Source organism: Numida meleagris, chromosome 7 (assembly GCF_002078875.1).
Source record: "Numida meleagris isolate 19003 breed g44 Domestic line chromosome 7, NumMel1.0, whole genome shotgun sequence".
Taxonomy (NCBI): domain Eukaryota; kingdom Metazoa; phylum Chordata; class Aves; order Galliformes; family Numididae; genus Numida; species Numida meleagris.
This window is the reverse complement of record NC_034415.1, coordinates 5,926,011-5,946,543: the sequence shown is the minus strand read 5'-3', so window position 1 is coordinate 5,946,543 and position 20,533 is coordinate 5,926,011. Positions and strand designations below refer to the sequence as shown.

Genomic DNA, 20,533 nt, shown 5'->3' with positions numbered 1-20,533 from the left:
GGAAAGGAGACGTGGCAGTCTGAGTGCCTGCAGGCAAGGAACAGAGGGATCTCACCGCTGCTTCGGTTTTGGGGCAGAAAGACTTATAACCTTCCCAAGTTTAAGACTGCTTCCTTCAGCAAGGATTTTTTTCCTGATTAGAGGGAAGGTGAGGGGAATCTCATTTGCTGTTTTGTTCTCTTATCATGTGATGCCCTGAGATGCTTCTAACACTCTCAAAGAAATAATGAGACCATGTTGAAGATGATGAATTCCAAAGAAAAACCAGGTGCTGCAGAGAGTGAATTGAGCCTCCTGCTGAGTAACCAGTTCTTTCCACTTCAGCGTGAGATCTGTCCCAGTCATTAGGGAGACTTCTGCAGGGAGGTGAGGCAGCCAGGTGTTTTCTTTATCACTGTCGTGACATGTCATGAGAGGTAGCATCCTTTGGTTTGAGCGTTGAGCCCTTGACACTAGAGGTCAAACTGGACAAGGTAAGATGGATTCAGAGACAACCTCCTGGTGGCTTCCCTGGGTATCTGGGATCCTGGAGTTCAGGGCTTCTAGCATAGTGCTGAAATCCATGGGTGCTCATGGAGTGGGGTGCCTGCTCCAGCACGTGAGGTTGTAGTGCCTGCTACCCAGCAATGCCCTGGCTGGATCAAGAGAGGGAGCAGCGGTCAGAATGCCTCCATCTGGGTGAGAATCTGTCCTTGTAGCTGTGGGAAAACTTCTTGCACTGAAGCTGAAATAGCAGAAGACAGGCGTTACTTAAGTACGCTCAGGGGAGCTGTGCAGAGTGCATAAATTAAAATGGGAAGCACTTTTTCTCATGTGAAACACCTGATCTTTGGTCTTGTGGTTCTGGTAGCCCTGTGCAGGGAGTGGTGCATCACAACATCGGGACGGTGAGTGAGGAGGGCTGAGGTATGTGTTTATTTTGCATTTAGAGAGGGCTTTGGTGCACTTTGTCCTTCAACCGCAGCTTGCAGTGATGGAAGTAGTTCTGAGAAGCAGGATCCTGAGGTCAATTAGTGAATGAGCAGGGAAAAGAAAATGGAGGTTGAAAAAGAGTCAAAGATATTTACAGCCTGCATGGCCTTCCTTCCCTCTCCTGGTGCTTTATTTTTAATGGCTTGCTGCTTTTTCCTCTCTTTGTTTAATGAGTATGTTGCTGAGTTATTGGAAGCACAAACTGCATCCAAAAGCAGGACACTCAGGGTTTATTATATTCATATAACTCAAAAACAGCCAAATTGATTTTTTTTTCCCTCTTTCTCTCTCCTCCATCTCATCTTTAAATCTTGCAGTGGGTTTTGCAGTAGTGACAGGTATGAGACTGACAGCACTGGAGATGGAGAAGCCATGTGTGGGTAACAACCCTCTCCTTGCCCTGTGCCTGCTTTGCCTCCAGCCACCTCTCCTTGGTGCTTGAGGCAAATCCAGCTCTTGGCTGCCTGCTTGATGTCCCATTCCCTGCTGCCACTTCTGGGCTGCTCTTTCTCACCCAGTTACCAGCAGGACTTCAAGCTGGTGCGATCACCTGCTCTCGTATGGCTGGGCACTGGAGGTAGTAGGCAGCTCGAGTCCTTGCTGCACAGAGAGGGAACTGGCAGCTCTGCAAAGGTGGCTGGAGCCCCCAGGGTGGCTGCAGGTCCCCTTGCTGCTGGTAGTGGGCAGCCCTGCCTTTGTGCCACCCTGCTGCTTTTAACTCCTGTGTTCTCTGCTCACTTGACCCCCCCAGGCACAGCCCTGCTCTCTCCTGAGCTTTTGTTTGGTGGGAGGCTGATGGCAGAAGGCTGTCCCAGGTATCAAAGTCTACTTGATTCTTGGTTGCTGTGTCTTGCTCCCGTCCCTGGGCTGTTTGAGAGGGAATGATTGGCAATGCTTTGCCCTCTTCTGCAGCGCGGGGTTCCTCAGCTCTTTAGGCTGGGTCTTCACATGTAATAAGTTTCCTGGGAGCTGCAGCTACCCCTCCTGTCTGATGGGCATCCTGTAGGCATCCCTGTTCATTGCAGGGGAGTTGGGCTAGATGGCCTTTTGGGGTCCCTTCCAACTCAAACGTTTCTTTGATGGGAGCATGGTTCCAGAGGCATCCCTGCGTTGTCCTCCAGGATGGAAAAGGAAAGGAAGAGAAAACCAAGAGGGAAGGAGATGTTCGCTCCCAGTGGGAAATAAAGGACTTCACCCTCAGCGCGAGACAGCGAGAGGTTTTCATCTCAGCCCTGGTTAATGAGGGCATTTTGATCTACAATTGTTGACTGCAGAAAGAGCCTCCCTGGTAAAGGGGGAAGGGACATCCTGGGGGAGAGGGTCGCTGAATATGCATGGCCCCGGGTCTCTTTGTTTAGCTGATATCTGACTATATTTATTCTTCTAGATTACACATTCTGACTGCGGAACAAAGGGCTGGCAGGAGCTGCTCTCTTGTGCTTAATAATTTGAGTGAATTTACATTTCAATGCAGCCCTGCGCCACGTCCCACCCCCCATGGAAAGAGCAGAATTTCCCTGTTGTGGGGAGGGGAGGGGAGGGGGGGAACCGAAACTCCCACCCCGATGGCCAGGCCGGGAGATTTATTGATATTCTGCTCTGAATTTATTCCTAGTGAATCCTGTGCGTGCCCACCCGCCCGATGCAGAGATGCTTGCTTCCCTGCCACCTTCCTCTGCCACTCGCTCAGATCCTCCCTGCCGAGCGCCGTGATTCAGCCTCAAGTAATTAACCATCCGCAGTACAGCGAGTACCTGGCTAGGCAGGAGTGTGAAAACACATCCACACCTAATGGGAACTGGATGGAAGGTTTCCAGTTGGAGTGACACGCGGGAAGCTGCGAAGTGTCAAAGATAGAGTTAGCCATTGCCAGAACTCCTCAAACATACTCTGCTTGCTGCACAGTGTCCTCTGCACCTGGCTTTGGGGCCTGAGGGTGCAGAAGAATCGTTTGCTGAGTCAGAGTAGGGTCACAGGGGTCTGGAGGTGGAGAATTTTCTCACTTGTGTTTGACCAGGTTTGGATCTCTGCCTGTAGTGAGTGGTTTGAGCCCATCTCTTCTTTCTGAGCTGGGTTCTCCCTGTTCTGCGTCCTTGGGTTTATCTGCAATGGGAGAACAATGGCTTTAAACTGGAAGAGGGTAGATTTGGAGTAGCTATGAGGAAGAAATTCTTTACTGTGAGGGCGGTGAGATGCTGGAATAACCCAGAGAGGTTGTGGATGCCCCCACCCTGGAAGCATTCAAGGCCAGGCTGGATGGGGCTGTGAGCAGCCTGGTCTGGTGGGAGGTGTCCCTGCCTATAGCAGGGGGGCTGGAACTAGGTGGTCTTAAAAGTCCCTTCCAACCCAAACCATTCTATATGAGTGCAGCTCTGTGTTCTGGTGTAGGATCCTGGGCCACGTATCCACCAGTGTCCTCTGTTAGCTGCCATCCAGCTCTTCCAGAGCCACAGTCCTGTGGTTTAATAGTAGCACAGTCCCACATCATCTCACGTGGTGCAAAACGAGACGGGCCCCGCTGCTCTAGAGGCACAAGAGCAGGTCAGGATGGAAGGAGCAGGCTCAGGTGGGTGAGTCCAGCAGCCTCTCCTGCAAACTTGCTTCATTTTCTTGGGGTGCTCAGGGATTGGAGTACTTCTGTTCTGAATCCTTGCCTTGCCTTTCTTTCCCTCTTTTGAGTCTGTATGAGGACACTTGAGCACAACAGGGCTCCGTGGAGCTTCAGTCTAAAGGGTAAATCGGTGGGTGGTTGTCGGTAATTGTCTCAAACACTTGCTGGAACAAGAAAATGTGTTTTAATGGATAAATGTATTTGCTTATTTTTCCATTTGTATTGCACTGTGTGCATGCAGGAGCAGAGATACATAAGTATGTTACGTATCACACATGTACAGTCTGTAGTATACACGAACACAGTGCAGCATTAAATCAGGGTTTTTTGCTCCTCTTAATTACCTAATTATATTGATTTTTTTTACATTCCGTACATCTTGGTTTTATCTGAACTTTACAGAAGGTGTAAGCAATACACATCTTGTCACATCCCATTTTCACACTAGCGCTGTTGCTGTATGAACCATTGCTAGAAATAAAACACGACTAGAATAGTCAGCCATCTGTCTGGAAAGCACATGCGGTCCCAGATGGCACTTTCTCTCCCGCTCGCTGGTAGCAAAGTCCTCTGTCTAAGGAACACAGCAGAAACGTGTAACAATTCAGCGGGGATATGTCTCATGTGCAGCCCTCCCCCACGCTGGGGCTGAGGGCCCTCCAGTAACGGAAGAGGAGGGAAACTTTGGGCACTGAGCCTGGCCCCAAGGGGGGCAGGTGTTGGGCTCCTGCAGAGCACAGAGCAGCATCCATCAGCTCACCGTGCGGCAGCCCTGCTGCCTGCCCTGTGAAACGAGTGGCTGTGCTCTGCAAGGGTGCAGTGGGGTGCGAGCAGGAGATGCTCAGCAGGACCTCAGCAGACGTAGCTGCAGTGAGATAACAGCTATTTGTGGGACAGTCTGTAGGAAAAATGAGTCTGTTCCTGCTGTAGTGCGGTGTGCTTGGTCACCAAGAACTGACGCTTGCAAAGGCACCCAAGCCTTCAGGAGACTGCGGAGTTCTGCTTCAAAACCTGTCCTGTGCTGGGCTGTTCTGTCTGGGGATGAGCTGACTGAGAGAGGTCGGGATGGACTGGGCTCTCAGCATCTGACTGAGCTGTAGATATCCCTGTTCATTGCAGGGGAGTTGGGCTAGGTGACTGTTAAAGGTCCCTTCCAACTCTAAGGAGTCTATGAATGCGCTGAGCATCCTCACCTTTAACTTGCCCACGTGCTTTTGCTGCAGAGGAACCCTTCCAGGCTGTGGATGAGCAGATGTCTCTGTGCCTGCTAAGCAGATGATGTCAGATCTGTGGGACATAGCTGGATGGGTTTTCTCCTGGCCACTGGCATGTCAGGGAGAGCATGAGCTCTGCAGCACAAGGGGAGGGCAAGGTGCAGGGTTGGGGGGAGTAGGAGGTTAGTTGGGACTGTATGATGCGTGCAGTTATGTCTCAGGTTGTGATAGGGAACAAAGAGGGTTTCACTTCCTCATGGAAAGCTTTGTCTCTTTGGTGGAGATGCTAAAACTCATTATCTTTCCAAGTTTTGCCTTGAGTGCACAAAGTGATGGACAAGAGATGACTAAAGAGAGGTGCTTTTGAAGGACAGAGCGCGCTGAGTGGAGAAGCACAGAGTGACACAAGTGTGTACTTGCAGCCCAGAAGGCCAACAGCATCCTGGGCTGCATCAACAGAGAGGTGGCACAGGGTAGGGGGGGGGGACTGTCCCTCTCTGCTTTGCCTTTAAGGCCTCATCTGGAGTCCTGTGTCCAGGCCTGAGGCCCCTGCACAAGAGGGATGTGGACCTTTTGGAGTGGGTCCATAGGAGGGCCATGAGGATGACGAAGGGCTAGAGCATCTCTCCTATGGAGAAAGGCTGAGGGAGCTGGGATTGTTCAGCTTGAAGGAGGGAAGGCTCCAGAGTGACCTCACTGTGACCTTCCAGTACTTGAAGGGAGCTTATAAACAGGAGGGGAGCAGCTTTTTACACGGTCTGATAATGATAGGACAAGGGGGAATGGCCTTAAACTGAAAGGGGGGAGATTTAGGTGGGAGGGTAGGAGGAAATTATATCCTGCCTGGACATGAGCCCTGGGCCAACCACTTGTTTGACAGCTGCCTGTGCTCTCAGTTTTCTACCCAGGGCTAGAAGGCTGGAAGCCGTGGCTGGGGCTTTTCCTTGGGCATCTCACCAGTATGGGGGGGGATACCGCTCTCCTGGGCTGGCTGACGTCTGTCCCGGCTCAGGCAGCCGCTAGCAAGAAGGTCGTTATCGCAGGGCCCCGCTCGGCAAAGCAGGGAAGCCCGTCTCTATTTGTCACCGAGCGTCAGGGCCTTGGAGGTGAATCAGATGCACTGTATTAATAGATCTAATCATTGCAAGCCTTGGTTGTGCCGTATGTAGCAATCTGTTTCCTGGCTGACAGTGTGCTCGCTGCTAGCAGGAGGGAGAGGCAGGGGAAGAAGTATGGCCCGTGCGCGGCTCCGCGGGGCAGGGCTTTGCAGGTGGCTGAGCCAGGGGGCTGTGTGCGTGTTGGGTGGGTGAAGTATTGTCCTGGTGGTTGTCAGTGGCACATCCCCCAGCGGGAGTAGATCACAGCCAGGCAGGGTTCTGGGTTTTGGAAAACTTCCCGTTCTTCTGGGATGGGGTGTTTCTCTTTTTTTCATGGGTATCTTTGAGGAGAGAGAAGCTAAAACGCTGCTCGTTTCACCCTGCTGGCAACCCCTTGTTGTGCATTTTATTCCTAGTGCTGGTAGCTGGTGCCACTGCTGGTTTTTTCAGATTGGCTTCGGATCTATAGGGAGCACTCGCTGGCATCATATTAATTGAGCCTTATGCTTAGGGCCCTTGTGCTATCGATTGTAACTGTAACTTCAGCCAGAATTTGGGAAGCACTTACTTGAAGTCTAAAAAATGAGAGGAAAGCAGAATGCTGGGTGATTGGATTGACTTCATTTCCAGCAGATTACACTGTAATAATTGCATACGTCCAATCTGCTTTCGTTACTTGTCCCTCTAATAAAAGTAGCAGGAATGCTGTCAGATTTCAGCATGCGGGATCATAGGGCTCGTTTGGAGCAAGCACCAGAGTACGCCGGGCAGGAGCAATAGGAGAGGCTTTATCTTAATAACTGGCAGGAGATGCCCACTCTTGCTGGGGGTGAAGCGTCCTGAGTGCACCAAGGCTGAGGGTGCTTTGTCAAACCCCTCAGCTTGTTTTGCAGAGCTCTGTGGAGGGGCCCTGCTTGCTCATGGCTCCTGATGAGTCTTTCCACCTTCCTCCATGCTACGCTGGGGTTTTCTAGGACTTAATTACCTGGCAAGATCTGCTCTCAAATATATATATTTTTTTCTTTACAAAGCCCCTTCCCCCCCCCCCCCCATTTTTTTTAAAGATGCTGTTGAAGTGCACTTAGAATTCATGGTGGGTTTCCTCTGCCTGACTCCGTTACCCAATTTAAATACACAACAGCAAGAGGGGTTGAATGCCACTGTGTTAACATGGTGCCACAGACCTCGGTGAGGTTGTTTGTTAAAAGCAAATTGTACCTGTTTAAGGGGCTGGGAAGGGGAGCACAGCTGCTGTTAACTGCTTTACCAAATTGACTCTGACTCATTCGTTTCAAATGAAAATTGAAATGCTTTTGACTTCTTCTTTTTCTTCTCTCTTTTTTTTTTTTTCATCCTTCCAGTGGCAAATTTGCTTTACTTAACGCTAAGTGGGGATCATTTCTTGTGATTACTGAAAAATGCATCATAACTTTTGATTACGCTGCTATTAAGGATGCAGAATGGCAATTGCTGCTCGCAGAGAGGGAGAGAGAGGAAATGCTGCTGGAAGAGCTGGTGTAACCCTTTGCTATGCTGAGTGCTGCGAAGATGTCACTGCTGTAAGGCTGGGGCCAGAGGCTGATGGGGCAGAACCTAGGGGTCTGGCAGCAAGGCAGAGAATTCTGGTGGCTGACCTCCTGGGTACCTGCTTTTTTGTGGCTTCTTTCCAAGGGATCACTGCTTTCACTGTCTATTTGTAGCTCTCGCAGGCTGCTGCTTGCCCTCTGAGAGTGCCTTAGTCCTGGTTTCTCACTGGGAACTGCATTTCCCAGAGTTCCTGCTCTTAAAGGACTGAAGCACTGTTACGATGCTGAGCAGCCTCCAAATAGGCACAGCAAGAAGTGTAAGGAGCGAGGCTGCACATAATTAGACAGTAAGCAGAGAAGAACAGCCATTGCACATACAACAGGGCTATCTTAAGAGTGAGAGAAACCATTTCTGCTGCTGCTGCAGCTCTCGTTGCTCTGGGGAATGCTGCAGCCAGCTGCAAACAGCTGCTTCTTCCTCCTGCCTTGATGCAGCGGTGGAGTTAGTGGGAGTGAAAGCGTGGTCTCAGGAGTTAGCTGGTCTGTGCTGGGAAGGGAGCCCTGTTAGGCTCTCAGCAGACTCAGGACAGTGTTTCTGCCCTAACTGTACTTAGCAGAGAGTGATTAAGGTTCGAGGAGACCTCTTAACCATCCTGCTGTAAGCTTCCTAAACGTGGAATCAGGAAGGCTAGAAACACTGGGGATGCATCAGGGATACAAGCTGCGGAGCTAAGGGATGAATGTCAGAGCTGTTAGCATTGGTGAGACGGCCGGTGGCCTCTGTGGGGAGCTGTGATTTCTGCTTTTTCTTTCTCCTCTCTGCTCCAAACCAAGCTAGATGGGGGACAGGCTTGGCCGGTCCATACAGTGCAATCTGGTTGCACAACGGAGCCTGCTTACAAAGCCTGGGCAGCTGTTTTAATTGGCTTCTTAGCTCGGAAGCTCTGCGCAACTTACCAGCTCACTGCTAACCCCATCTCCAGCTGGAAGAGGCCTAAACCATGCACAGGCATGGCTGTGTCCTGGGAGGATGGGGATCCTCATGGCCAGAGGCTGTAGCTTGGCCCCTGATCTCAGCATTCCCAGAAATTTATATTATGCATACTTATATCTCCACATATATATGTGGATATATATAAAAAAATATATATTTTTTGCTGGCAGCTGAGATAAAAGGATATAATGAAAATGTAAACGAAAAACTTTACACCAGGCATGGCCTGACAGAGGGAAGATTGATATCCCATGATGCTTTGTCTTGATGAGACAATGAAAAATAACCACCACGGCAGCTGTGTCAATATCAGACTTGGTAATGCACCACTAGCTGTGGGTTTTTATTTAATCCGCTTTGCTTTAAGATGATAACGGTTGTTACTTTTCAATGCCTGTCTGTCAGCACCCTGGCATTGCAATATTCCTCCGCAGCTTTGCGAGCGGGTTTCATTTATTTTAAAATACCATTTCACACACTGCTGACTTTTAACAGTGTTCCATGTGAGTTTGGGAGATTGAATAGTGACAGAAACAACACTTTTTATGAGAATACAGAATATTAAAAATGGGGCACAATATACAGATGGCAGTTTTCACTACAGCTTGTTTTTTCCCCCCAACCTGCTCCTGCTACTCAGCTTCCCACTGAATGCATTTGTAGTAACACCATAAATGTCACTTTCGCTGACTGCCTTTTGGCATTTTATTTAAATGCGAATGCGGCTCTTGCTGCTGCCACCGCTGCATGGAGGCTGCGTTTTGCAGGAGTGCACGGTCCTCCCGCATCCGACGCGTCTTGGATCAGCCCAAATAGCAGCCCCAGCTGTGCCGGCGCGATGCTGTGCGTCTGTACGTGCACACCTGCCTCTCTCTGGGAGGACCGGGATGGTCGCTGCAAGCCATCCAGGTCTGCTTGCCTCTTGGTGAGATACTTGTCTTTCTACTCATTCTCGAAGACTTGCGTCTTGCCAGTGAAACGCAAAGGCGTTTGCTGCTGCGATGGCACCCAGAGGCGGATGAGATCTGCAGTTAGTAACTGCTGGTTTTAACTCCCGGGGCTCTTTTGGCTGTTTTCTGCCTAAAATCTGGCTGTTTGCTCTAGCTCCGTTGCTGTGGTGCTGAAGGAGCCCTGTCCCCTCCAGGTTTCTCGGGGCTGCTAACATTAAGTGCTGCAGCCACCCAGCAGATCCCTCTGCGGGCCTTCTGCAGCCACGTACAGCTCCAAGGCTTGGCGTATGGAGAGCTGTGATGGGTGACAGTCCTTGGCAGTCCCAATCCACCTCCTGTCACTGCCATTCTGTGAGTGCTTTTCCTGAAAAAGCAGAAGGGAAGGGAGTAAGGTGAGGGCTTGCTCTGCTTTTTTTCCATCCAGAACGTTTGCATGGGTGCAGCTGGAGATGACCAGCAACCTCCAGAAGCACCCTCCGCTTCGGAACAGACGAGAACTTTGTTGGCTTTTGCCCCATAGAAGCCTCTGAGGGAAGAGAGTGTCAGCTGCTGTTTGCATCCCGGACGCTGTGGGTTGCTTTGCTGACCTGAAGCATCTGTGCTCCTTGCTTTTCCTGCTGCACACCAGCTCTTTGAGCTCTGATTCTGTAAATTCAGGTGGACTCCACCCAGCAACACCTCAACACATCCCTCAGAGCGCACAATTCCTTCAGCGTGGGTGAGAAAAAGCTGGGGCAAGCCTAACCCGTGTGCTTCTTCCCCCTGTTCCCACCACCCTATGGCTGGCATGCCCTCTGTGCTAACTCACTGTCCCCTCTAATCACAGCTGCTGTAGGGTTGAATTGCGATCCTGTCTCGTTTTTAGAGATTTGGAGAAGGATAGGTGTGGAATTATTCCTTTTGTCTCTGCAAAATGCTTTTTATGTTTTAGCCTTTGAGAGCTGGAGGCTCGTTGTCCCCGAACATATGTGCATTATATAAAATATAATGACCAGAAATTGCGTTGTTTCCCCTCTCTTAATATTTTCCCAGTTACAGATTGTGTTATTGCAGGGCTAAGCGCACCTGAATGCCTCCAACTCTGCTGGGAGAAGGGAAATTTGTCCTTTTCTGTTCCACGGGGGCAGAGCTGCTATTTCTGGCTTTGTAGGATGGAATGGCATCAGACTCGCGAGCGGTGGTATTTTAATGTACATAAAGCTGTTTTCCAGTGCAGGCTGAATCTTCTCCCCTCTCGGCCCCAAGGGAGCGTGTGGCAGGGGGTGGGAGGAGCAGGATGAGCCATTACCGAGCAGGTTGACTTTTTAAAGAAAATGTGAGCTGTTTGAAAATGCTCTTCCATGTGCAATGTTCCAGGCAATCCTGGGAGATGGATGAGCAGCGAGAGTGCAGGTGAGGCAGGCAGAGGCACAGGAGAAAACGTTACTCTCGTGTCTCTGTCCCAACAGGAATAATTTCCACATAAATGGCACCTATCTGTTATTTAACACTTAAATCATCAAAGTGTCCATCAACGTGGAGCTCTTTTGTGCGCGGCGCTCTACAAATGTAGAAGTGCGTGAATGGGGAAGCGTGCGATGGTTTATGGCTCCTGCTTTAGGACAAGGAGGTGTTGTGGGTGACCTCTTTGGAGCCCTTACACCCCATCAGCTATTCATCACCTCTCATAGCTGTTCTTTGTTGCACAAAGCTTGCTATATATTTCGTTAGGTAGGAGCCTGGCGCGCACAAATCAGATCTGTGGTCTGGTTTGCTAGAGCTAGCTTAGGGAAACCAAACTTTCCTTCTGGTGTCTAGGAAAAATCGCTCAGCTACACCTCTGCGTGGGTTGGCATCATGCCAGTCAATAGTCATATTCGATTTGCATGATCCGTCTGAAATAACATGGGTATTTTTAACCCGATCCTTTCTGGGTTCTTGGAAAGAACATAGAATCATGGAAAGGCTTTTAGGTTGGAAGGGATTGGGAAGATCATCGAGCTCCAATTCCTGCCGTTGCCCCCACCAGGCTGCCCAGGGCCTCATCCAGCCCGGCCTTGGGCACCTCCGGGGATGCCCGTGCCTGTGCAACACGGCAGGGTGGATAACAGGGATAAGTCTTTGTTACAAGACTGATGCCAGCTTGGAATGTTTTGGCCTTGCTCTAGCATTTCTTAGAAAGAGCTACAGTGTTTTATGATGCAGATGATTGCCAGTGTTTGTTCAGTGGTTCCCCAGCCTTACCTAGCATGTCCATACAACAGATTATTGCTGAACCATCTACTATTCTTCACAGCCCAGCAAAGCAGCACCTTGGTAAGAACTAGGAGAATGCTGTAATTCGTCCGAGATAAAGAAAGGTTCCTTCATATCCCACCGCCTCTTTGGGTCTTGTTTGTTTTCCGTGTGGCTGGACAGTGATGCTTCACATGCAACAAATGGGGAAGTGCTCTGAGTAAGTCTTCCGCTTTATTCTCTTTCCACAGGTAGGGTTAGATCATGAACGCAGCTCATCTGCTGTGTGCTGCTGGCAGTTGGCTGATCTGCAAGTCTATCCGTGTGCCCTGTTGAGAGAGATTCCTTCTGTCTCTGGAAGAAGACGACTTGTCCAAGGAGCAGCAACAGCCTTTGGAGAATGGAAAACCACAGAAGGAAGTGAGTAGGTCCCAGTTGCCTTTGTGCTGACTCTTGTTGGCTGACGTAGATGCAATTAGGCTCTCAGAGCAGTAGATTTGGGTGTAACTGGTCTTCACTAACTTGGGTGGAGAGATTGCATCTGGGGGTGGCCCATGGAAGAACATCCCATGTGATTATGTGGCGCTAAGGAGCCAGGAGGTCAATGCAGTGTGCATGTAGGAGGTGGGTGGATCTAGGAAGGGATATTGTTCTTCCCTGACCGCAGTCTGGGACCTGTTCTGGGATTTCTGGGGCAGGAGACTGCAATTTCATCAGGATGGTCATTGCATTGTGGGGATGGAAATAATCCTTCTCCTGGAGTTTGTATGTTGTGTTTGCCAGGTGAAAAAACTGTAGGTAACTGTGCAACAGCCCCCCAGCCCTGAAGGGCTGGTGTGTCACCTGCACTATGTGGTCCCTCCAGTGCTGCTTGCTCCCCAGCATCCTGCAGTAAACTTCATGCTGACTGTTCACACGTGATAGGCGTGACAAAGGCAACCTGCAAGAGGCCTGACCCGTGCTGTGTGCAGGTTTACCAGCTCTCTGTGCAGAGCACTGAATGCCATTGGGAGTTTTCAGCACTTCCACCCTTTATTCCAATACTGTTGTTGTTATGGAAAGCTGTATAGGTACCTGGTAACTCTTTCGTGGCAGCTGCTGTTTCAGAAGCTTTTAAGCTTGCAGATGAACAGTTCTTTCTTTAAGTTAGTGCCTAATCATTCACATGACAATATCTTTGGAGTTCTACCCATCTGGAGTCTGAATCAAAGTCAGATTTGCTTTCTGTTAAAACTGCAGATTTGGAGAATAACACCGTGTCAGCAGGGGAGGGGAGAGCTTTTTGGTAAAAAGATGAGGGAGATGTGGATACAAAATGGCAGCATTAAATCTTTGTCAGGGGATGTAAGGAGGGATAATGCCTTGCTACATAAAAAAAAAAAAAAAGCATGGACATTGAAGTGAAAGGAAATGATGCATGATTTTTGAGCATGCTGGGATCTTTCCTCTGTAATGGACTATGTGTTCAGATGTTGTCCTTTAATTTCGTTAGCTTTGTTCCACCCTCCGCTTGGTATTTTAGTATAGAAATATACTATTCAATATAGTATTGAAAGTATATTCTAAAACACCACTTGCATTCCATTTGTCCTTGTGTTTGAAAATATGGGCTGGGATGGTTTTAGTTACCCTTGTATTATCTCTTCCTTGAGATCCGAGCATTGATATGATTTGGAGGATGAAATACGGGTTTGTGTGTTTACCATGCTGCTCACTGTAGAGCTGGGAAAATTACTGACTTGACACCTTCCGTTCGTCTCTATGTTTTCAGTTACGTGTGATGCCCCCTGCCAACAGGGGTGAGTTATGGATGGGAGCTGCTGGGGTTTTAATCTTGGACGCTGCATGCTGTAGGCTGAGTTTTTCAAAGGGCTCCGGTTCTGCGTTTCAGATGAAGGTTTTGCTGTTGAAGTGAGGTGATCCAGGAGGAAATGCACGGCCCTGGCAGTCTTTAGGCCTAGAATCATAGAACCCTTTGAGTTGGAAGGGTCATCTGGACCAACTGCCCTGCACTGAATGGGGAATGAGCAGACTTCTGCGTGTGTGTGTCAGTATTATTTGTGTGTGTGTGTCCTTTCTCGTGCTCCATGACCCCCATACCCCTCTGTACGACTTGCTCCTGGAACGAAATGTGCTAGTTTGCTCTGCACAGAACCATGGGGATGCATGGATGGGATGATGCCATTACATGGCAGAAGAGGGCAAACAGCTCCTGGGTGTGAATAATTTCCCCCTTCCCTCCCCTTTGTGGTTTCTATTTCAAGCTTGATTACGTTTAGATGACCTAAAATAACAAACACCCACCCCCCAAGCCCCCACAACAACAGACCAACGTGTCTATCTCCCAAAATGCTGTTTTGTATTCCCGCTTGATCTCCTCATCGCTCACGAACCTTGTTTCTTTCTCATTGTGCTTTTGTTGCCTATTTTAATTTCTCTGGATGTGAGTAACATCTAAAGGGTGCAGCAAGAGCTTTTCTTTCCATTTCTTACGTCCTTTGTTTTTATTAAAAGACAGCTTGTAAAACGCGGTGTGAAAATACCTTCATCATTTCCAGCGATGCTGTATCCATCTCTTGCTGTGGTTGACCCTCTGACCAAGCAATATCTTCAGCTGCTTAGATATCCTCATTAAAACCATTAGGCTAAGTACCGAGGACAAAATGTACACGCTGTACCTTAAGTTCCTAATCACAATGGAGAGTGCAGATTGGCACTCCCCTTTATTACAAGCAATTCAGTGTCTTGGATGAGGCAGTTAATTGGTTCTTTATTGTTTATAGCCTCAATTTTTATTTTACTTTCTGTTAGTGAAACCTTGTACCCTCTGCTTGTGAGTGTTATCTGTTTTTATAGAGAAAACGTGAAGGAAGTCTACACAAGGTTTGTTTGTGTGCAGGTTTTGATCGAGAAGACTTTTTTTCCCCTCACTGCAATGCAAAATCCCAATGTGTAAACGGATCTGAAACTCCAGCTGAGCTCTGAGTCATGGCTCTGAGTCCCAAGGTGAGACGAGGGGCCACGCAGGGTTATGTGGGGGAGTGAAACTTAAGGAAAATTGCATTAGAGACTTTCCCTTTGTTTGCCTGCTGCTTTCAAGGACTTAACAGCCACAGAGGTTAGAAGCTTGTAATTATCCTTTAGAACGACCGTCGTGGCTCTCATGTGATCGCTTGCCACCAGCAGCTGAAGCTTGGGAAAAGCTCCTAAAATACTGTAAGATGAGGAAAGCCTGAGGGTTTGGGAGAGCTGCATTACACACCCGAACTTCCACCTCTCTGGAAATGCTGGGGAATTGCATTGTCGTGGGTGTGACTTGGGGTGCCAGGTGAGGAAGAGCGTTCAAGTGTTTGCATGCATGAAGAAACTGCAAAGCAAGCTGTTTTGTGCTAAAATACGAGCTACAGAGCCACGCTGTATACTTAAATGTGGGGTACAGTGTGCTGGTTGTCTAAGAAAAATGCCCTAAGCGGAGGAACTTGCAGTTGGGTGAACTGAACGTGATCCATTGCTCTTGCAAAGCAGAGGAATGAAGGGTGTCTGTGGCCACGCCAGTCAGTGAAGGCGATCCCAGCCTGATGCCTGAACGCCGGCCTTGTGATTGGAGCTTGCTGCAGATCCGTCTGACTTCCTTTGTGCAAAAGGAGGAGGGTTTCAAGCGTTGAAGTGCCCGTTTGATTGAGAAGGTGACACTGGTTCATTATGGACTGCTGGGGGCAGGAAGTGCCGGGGCTAAACTTTAACCTTTCGGAGTCGAGCAGAGGGTTGTTTTCCTTTCCAATCAAATTGAGGTCTGCGCCGAGCTGTATGTTCCAACCTTGAGAAACGTGTTCATTGTGGGTCACTAATTACGGGCAGGAGGGAGGGCTGACATACCTCTCCCGGGACACTTGGTAGAAAGGTCATACACAAAGCAGTCAGGGAGAAATATATTTGTTTCTTCTGCGAGGCAGTCATTTGGGATGAGAGCACTCCCGCGCTCATTGGGCAGAGGTGTTTATTGATGGAGAAGCTAGCCCTTGGAATTCTGTTCTGGGCGTAACTTTGTAGCTTTGCAGTCCTGCAAACATAGAGGTTGTGTGAAAATATGGCAAATGAGTACTCGTAAAAGTTATGAATCCGAGTCCTGGGAGGATTTAGTTTACTAAGAGTGCAAGTATCAGTGCTGGAGACGTAACGAATCCTCATAACTCAGTGAGTATTCTCAGGACTTGTGCTTAGTTAATAAGGACGTATTAGAGCAAAATGAGAGAATTAGTTTAAAACTAGGAAAATCACTGCATGGTGTTATTTTACAGAGAAACAGTGCAGGATGAAGAGTATTGTGTCTGTTTTCTTGGGCAGGTTTTGAAGAGGACAGTGTGTGAGGGGAGCAGGTAGAGGCAGAAACGTTGGAGGGGCAGGAGGAGCTGGCCTGGCTGGGCTGTCCCTGTGTTGTTATGGAGCCGCGGAATCCTTAGAGTTGGAAGAAACCCTTAAAGGCCACCTGGTCCCACTGCCCTGTGGTGAACAGGGACGCCTACAGCTCCATCAGGAGCTCAGAGCCCCATCCAGCCTGACCTTGAGTATCTACAGGGATGGGGCATCTACCATCGCTGTGTCCCACTGTGCAGCTGCAGAGCATCCCTATGGCCCTGGGCTGCTCTGAGCCTTGCAAAGGAGCAGGTAGGGGACCTGCCCTGCAGCCCTGACCGTGTTGGCTGCGTGCTCTGTGGGAACTTGCCTTTGCATATGTAAGCCCCAGGTTTGCAGTCATATTTAGCCCCACAGGGAGCTATGAACACTTATGTTAGCTGTGCTTACAGCACGTTATTCCTTAGCTCTGCACTTACGCAGCGCCACTAAGCACCTGCTAATGCTCAGGAGCATTTTTTAGCCATGCATAGCTTGATTAAATACAAACCGAGTCAGATATGCAAGGAAAATGTGGCTGTATTCATAGAAAATCCACGTGCCTGTAGCTAGATGTGGGTGTTCTGTATCCCAGCAGGCTCCTGGTGATAATGTCACTTTGCTACCTGTGATTGTCATTGTTGGAATTGGGTAGGGCAAATACTCCCTGCAGGCATCAAAAATTTCCTTGCTGCTTTACAGAGATTAAACAAAAGCAAGGGATGTGGCTCCTGATCACAAGCCAGTCCCTTTGATTTACAGCCTCGTGGGCAAGAGTAGAGCGACTTACAAACACTTGGAGAGCAATTTATAGAAGGAGCACAATGGCAGTGAAATAGCTTTGGAGTCTGCAAGGTGCTGATGAAATGCACGCTGTTCTCATTGGGATCTGCTCATAGCCGCTGTGTAAGTCATCTGGAAATCCATCTGCATCTTTTTGAGGCTTAGGGCCAGGTGGCCCCAAGCTCATAGGGAAAGGGGTTGTTGGATGGGAACTGCCCTGGAGGTGGGTGCAGCCTGCCCCTGGGCTCTGCTGAGGAGGGCTGGGGATGTTCCTCCCTGGGAAGAGCCATCTGAGCTGCATGTGGGCCAAGGCGAGAGAAGAGCATGGCTGTAAGTAAATTGTCAGCCGCCTTTCTGTGTGTGTCCTCCCCTCGCTCCTGCTTTCTCCTCACCGACATATCAGCGATGTTTATTAAGAGATGACAAGTCTATCAGGCCTCATAAGCAGCCTTTCACAAGGAGGAGATCTTATATCCAGAGAGCATCATCAATCTTGTCTCTGCTCTGCTCTTCTGAGCAGCTGATAGCAAACAAGGCTCCATCCTCTTCCCCCCTCCTTCCCACCCCTTCCCCTCTCCTCCCCTCCACCAAACCTCTGCAGCACAGCAGGAGCCAGCAAAAGAGATTGGATTTGCATATAGCCTTTCTGGTAAAGAAATGGAAGAAGCGGAGAAACCTGGCTTCTATTGGAAAACAGCATTGCTCTGGGAAGGCTTCCCCTACTGCCTGTACCAGAGATGGTCTAGGCATGCTGTGAAATGCACCCCAACTCACTGCCTGCAGCTGGAGGCTGATTTACTCCAGGGTCAGCAGAGAGCAGAAAATCACCATCCCGAGCTGAGGCTGGTGCTGCAGCGGTGGGAGCAAGGCTGCGGTCCAGCTGTGTCCTCATGGGTGTGTATCATTGCTCCTAAAGGAAGGGTGTGTTGTGACAGGACAAGGGGGAATGGTTTCAAACTAAAGAGGGGAGGTTTGGACTGGACGTAAGGAAGAGGTTGAGTGGTTGAGCGGTGAGGCACTGGCACGGGTTGCCCAGAGAGAGGTGGTGGGTGCACCATCCTTGGAGGCAGCCAAGGTCAGGTTGGAGCTGATCTGATGGAGCTGTAGGTGTCCCTGTTCATTGCCAGACCGTGCCGTGGCCATTGCCTGTGAGCACAGGCTGGTGGAAAGGTTGTCCTGTGCAGGGCCAAGTGGTAAAGCAGATGTATCATCTTTTAGGATGAGAAAGGGAGGGCCGAGTCTAGAAAACCCAGTGCAACAAGGGCTCATAAATCCCATCTGAGAACAGGAATCATCACATTCGTTTCTATGTCACAAAATTCATTGCCTTACGCCTTGAAATGGTGAGAAGAGAGCCGAAGCCTGGATTTAATATATATTTGATCGAGGTGATTTTGCAGCCATCAGGCTTGCAAGTGTGGGATGGAGATGCTGATACGTTACGATGTAAAACGTTGCTGGAACTTGCACGTCTGGTTTGTTTCCTTCCCTAAACTAAAATCTCTAGGTACAGCGTGGACGCACCTCACCAAGTTCTGCAGAGCCAGACATTTTCTGTCGGAAGACGTATCAGAAAAGCTGGCAATTTCAAAGAGTCGCCATTAAAACTTTATGACGAGAGATGGAACGCAAACCTGGCGGAATATTCCCAGCATAAAAACTAACCCTGTGTGAAATCCCCCACCGACCCCTCCAGGAGGACGTGTACTTCCAGCGGAGGAGGCAGCAGTTTATGCTCCGTTTTAAGACTCCTTGAGCACCAGCACGGCAGAACGAGCCGCCTGTGTAACAGATCCTCGTGGGACGCGCGGTGGGAAGAAATACGAGGTTTTCTTGGAGGCATTTGAAGTCTGATCTTGCTCCCTCGAGCTCGGTGGGAAATCTGTTAGCGTGCACGGCGCTTGAGCGTGATGAGAGCTGAAGGGCGCAGGAGGGCTGCGTGGTGTACGGATGCGTGCATCTGCTCTTGGAGCCCAGATTGCCAGCGTGAGCGGGATTGGAGCGTGGTCAGGCTGAGCAGGGCTTTGATGAGCGAACCTGCAGCTTGCAGCTGTCCTCTCTGCCGTGTCCCCTGAGATGCACGGGGTGTCTGAGGGGCAAGGGGTGAAGTTACTTTCAAACTTCTCAACAGCGCGGTCTGTAATTCGGTTTGTACTGAAAAATGGCTGAGATAAAGAATTGGAAAGAAGAGAAGAAGGGACAGAAAGTGGCTCTTATTAAAATTTTATTTCTAAAAGAAAGGTTAGGAAAAGATTTGCTGTGCTAATTAGTTAATCACAGAGGGACGGTGGGAGCTGGCCCATTTGACTCAGGCTGGTGTTGGTGATTGCTCCAGCACAGTGCTTTAGAGGAAGGTGGAGGAATTTGTAGAGCAGGTGGCAGTGCTGGTGACTTGCTTCAATTCTTCTCTCTGTCTTTCAAAGGTCATTTGATGCCCAGGGGCTTATGTCCCTTCTAAAATTCTGTAACGTTATGATTGTGTCGTTCAACTTGCTGTCTGTAATAGCCAACATTACCCTTTTAATGCATACACATTCCCCTCCTGCCCTCATCCTCGGCAGCGGGGAGCTGCATGTGTCCACAGCTCTGTCTGACACATCTTTCCTGTCCCTGCACTCCCTGGATCCAAGGGCAGGCAGTGCCAGCGCTGCAGCCTGAGCTTTGCTTGCTCTGCTACAGGCACAGCAACTGATGCTGCGGATTGTGTTTTCGTGAGGCCTGCATTTTCCCAAAGGAAACTGTTTGTTACTGGTGGGCCGTCTGGGGGCAAGGTGCTTTCTCCTGGCTTTGTAGGAAGACGTAGGCTTGCTGTGGGCTCAGCATCCTTCCCCCAGAGAGACGTGCTGTGTCCCTGGCTGATTGCTCCATCACAGCTCAGGCTGGGCTGGCGGCCAGAAGGGCAATTAGCACTGAGGGAAATTACGTATTGCAGTTTCTCCATCACCACTGCACCTGTGTGTTTTGGTATGCAACTGGCTTCACGCTCTCCAGGTCTCTTCCCCTGGGGTAAATGGGCGCAGGGCTTTTTGCACCCATGCAGGATTTGCTTGTTCATGTCTCTCTGTGCTGCTTTTGCGTTTGGGATGTTTATTTCCCTGGGCCAATGCCTTGCTAAGAATGGGGAGAGGTGGCTGTAAGAGATCAGCTTTTGCTGCTGCCTGACTGTAGTTCATGTCCAGCTGGCTGTTGCCATGTAGGCACAGCTGTGGAGATGGGCTGCAGTGGGAGTGGAGCTGGAATTACCTCCTGTCCCCTGGGATGGGCAGAGTGGCAGAGGTCACCATGAAGAGAGGCTGCTGGAGGAGCACACAGTGGAGCCTCCAGCTGGGGCTGGCAGGGGGTAAGGAGGGAGCTCAGATGACTGATGCTGCAAGTCTTTCAGCCACAGAGTGGACTTCTTCGTCTCCGTGCTGTTGCAAGTTGCATTCTGTGCAGCCTGGGGGTCTTTTCTGGTCTTTGCAGCCCAGAAAGCCAACTGTATCCTGGGCTGCATCAGAAGAAGCGTGGCCAGCAGGTCGAGGGAGCTCTGTGCTGTGAGACCGCACCTGGAGTGCAGTGTCCAGATGTGGAGTCCCCAGTACAGGAGAGATGTGGACCTGTTGGTGTGCATGCTGAGAAAGGCCACAAAAATGATTCAAGGGATGGAACATCTCTCCTGCAAGGACAGGCTGAGAGCTGGGGCTGTTCAGCACGGAGAAGAGGAGGCTCCAGGAAGACCTGAGAGCGGCCTGTCTGTCTACAGGGGGGCTGTAAGAAAGAAGGGGACAGACTCTTCAGCAG

At 49.8% G+C, this 20,533-nt stretch overlaps 1 protein-coding gene across 5 annotated transcripts in view; it reads left to right on the top strand.

Annotated features, from left to right (window-relative positions):
* Positions 1–20,533, top strand: part of NUF2 (NUF2, NDC80 kinetochore complex component) — a 97,355-nt gene that overhangs the window by 22,891 nt on the left and 53,931 nt on the right. For 4 of the 5 annotated variants that reach the window (XR_002441062.1, XR_002441064.1, XR_002441063.1 and 1 more), the window contains one exon: positions 11,830–11,998. Coding sequence is in view for 2 of the 5 variants with exons in the window: in XM_021404396.1 (XP_021260071.1) it covers positions 11,830–11,998 (169 nt within the window). In the remaining 3 variants the exon portion in view is untranslated. Of the gene's footprint in view, positions 1–11,829; positions 11,999–18,260; positions 18,374–20,533 lie in introns of those variants that run through there. The other variant, XM_021404397.1, reaches the window with a different exon arrangement.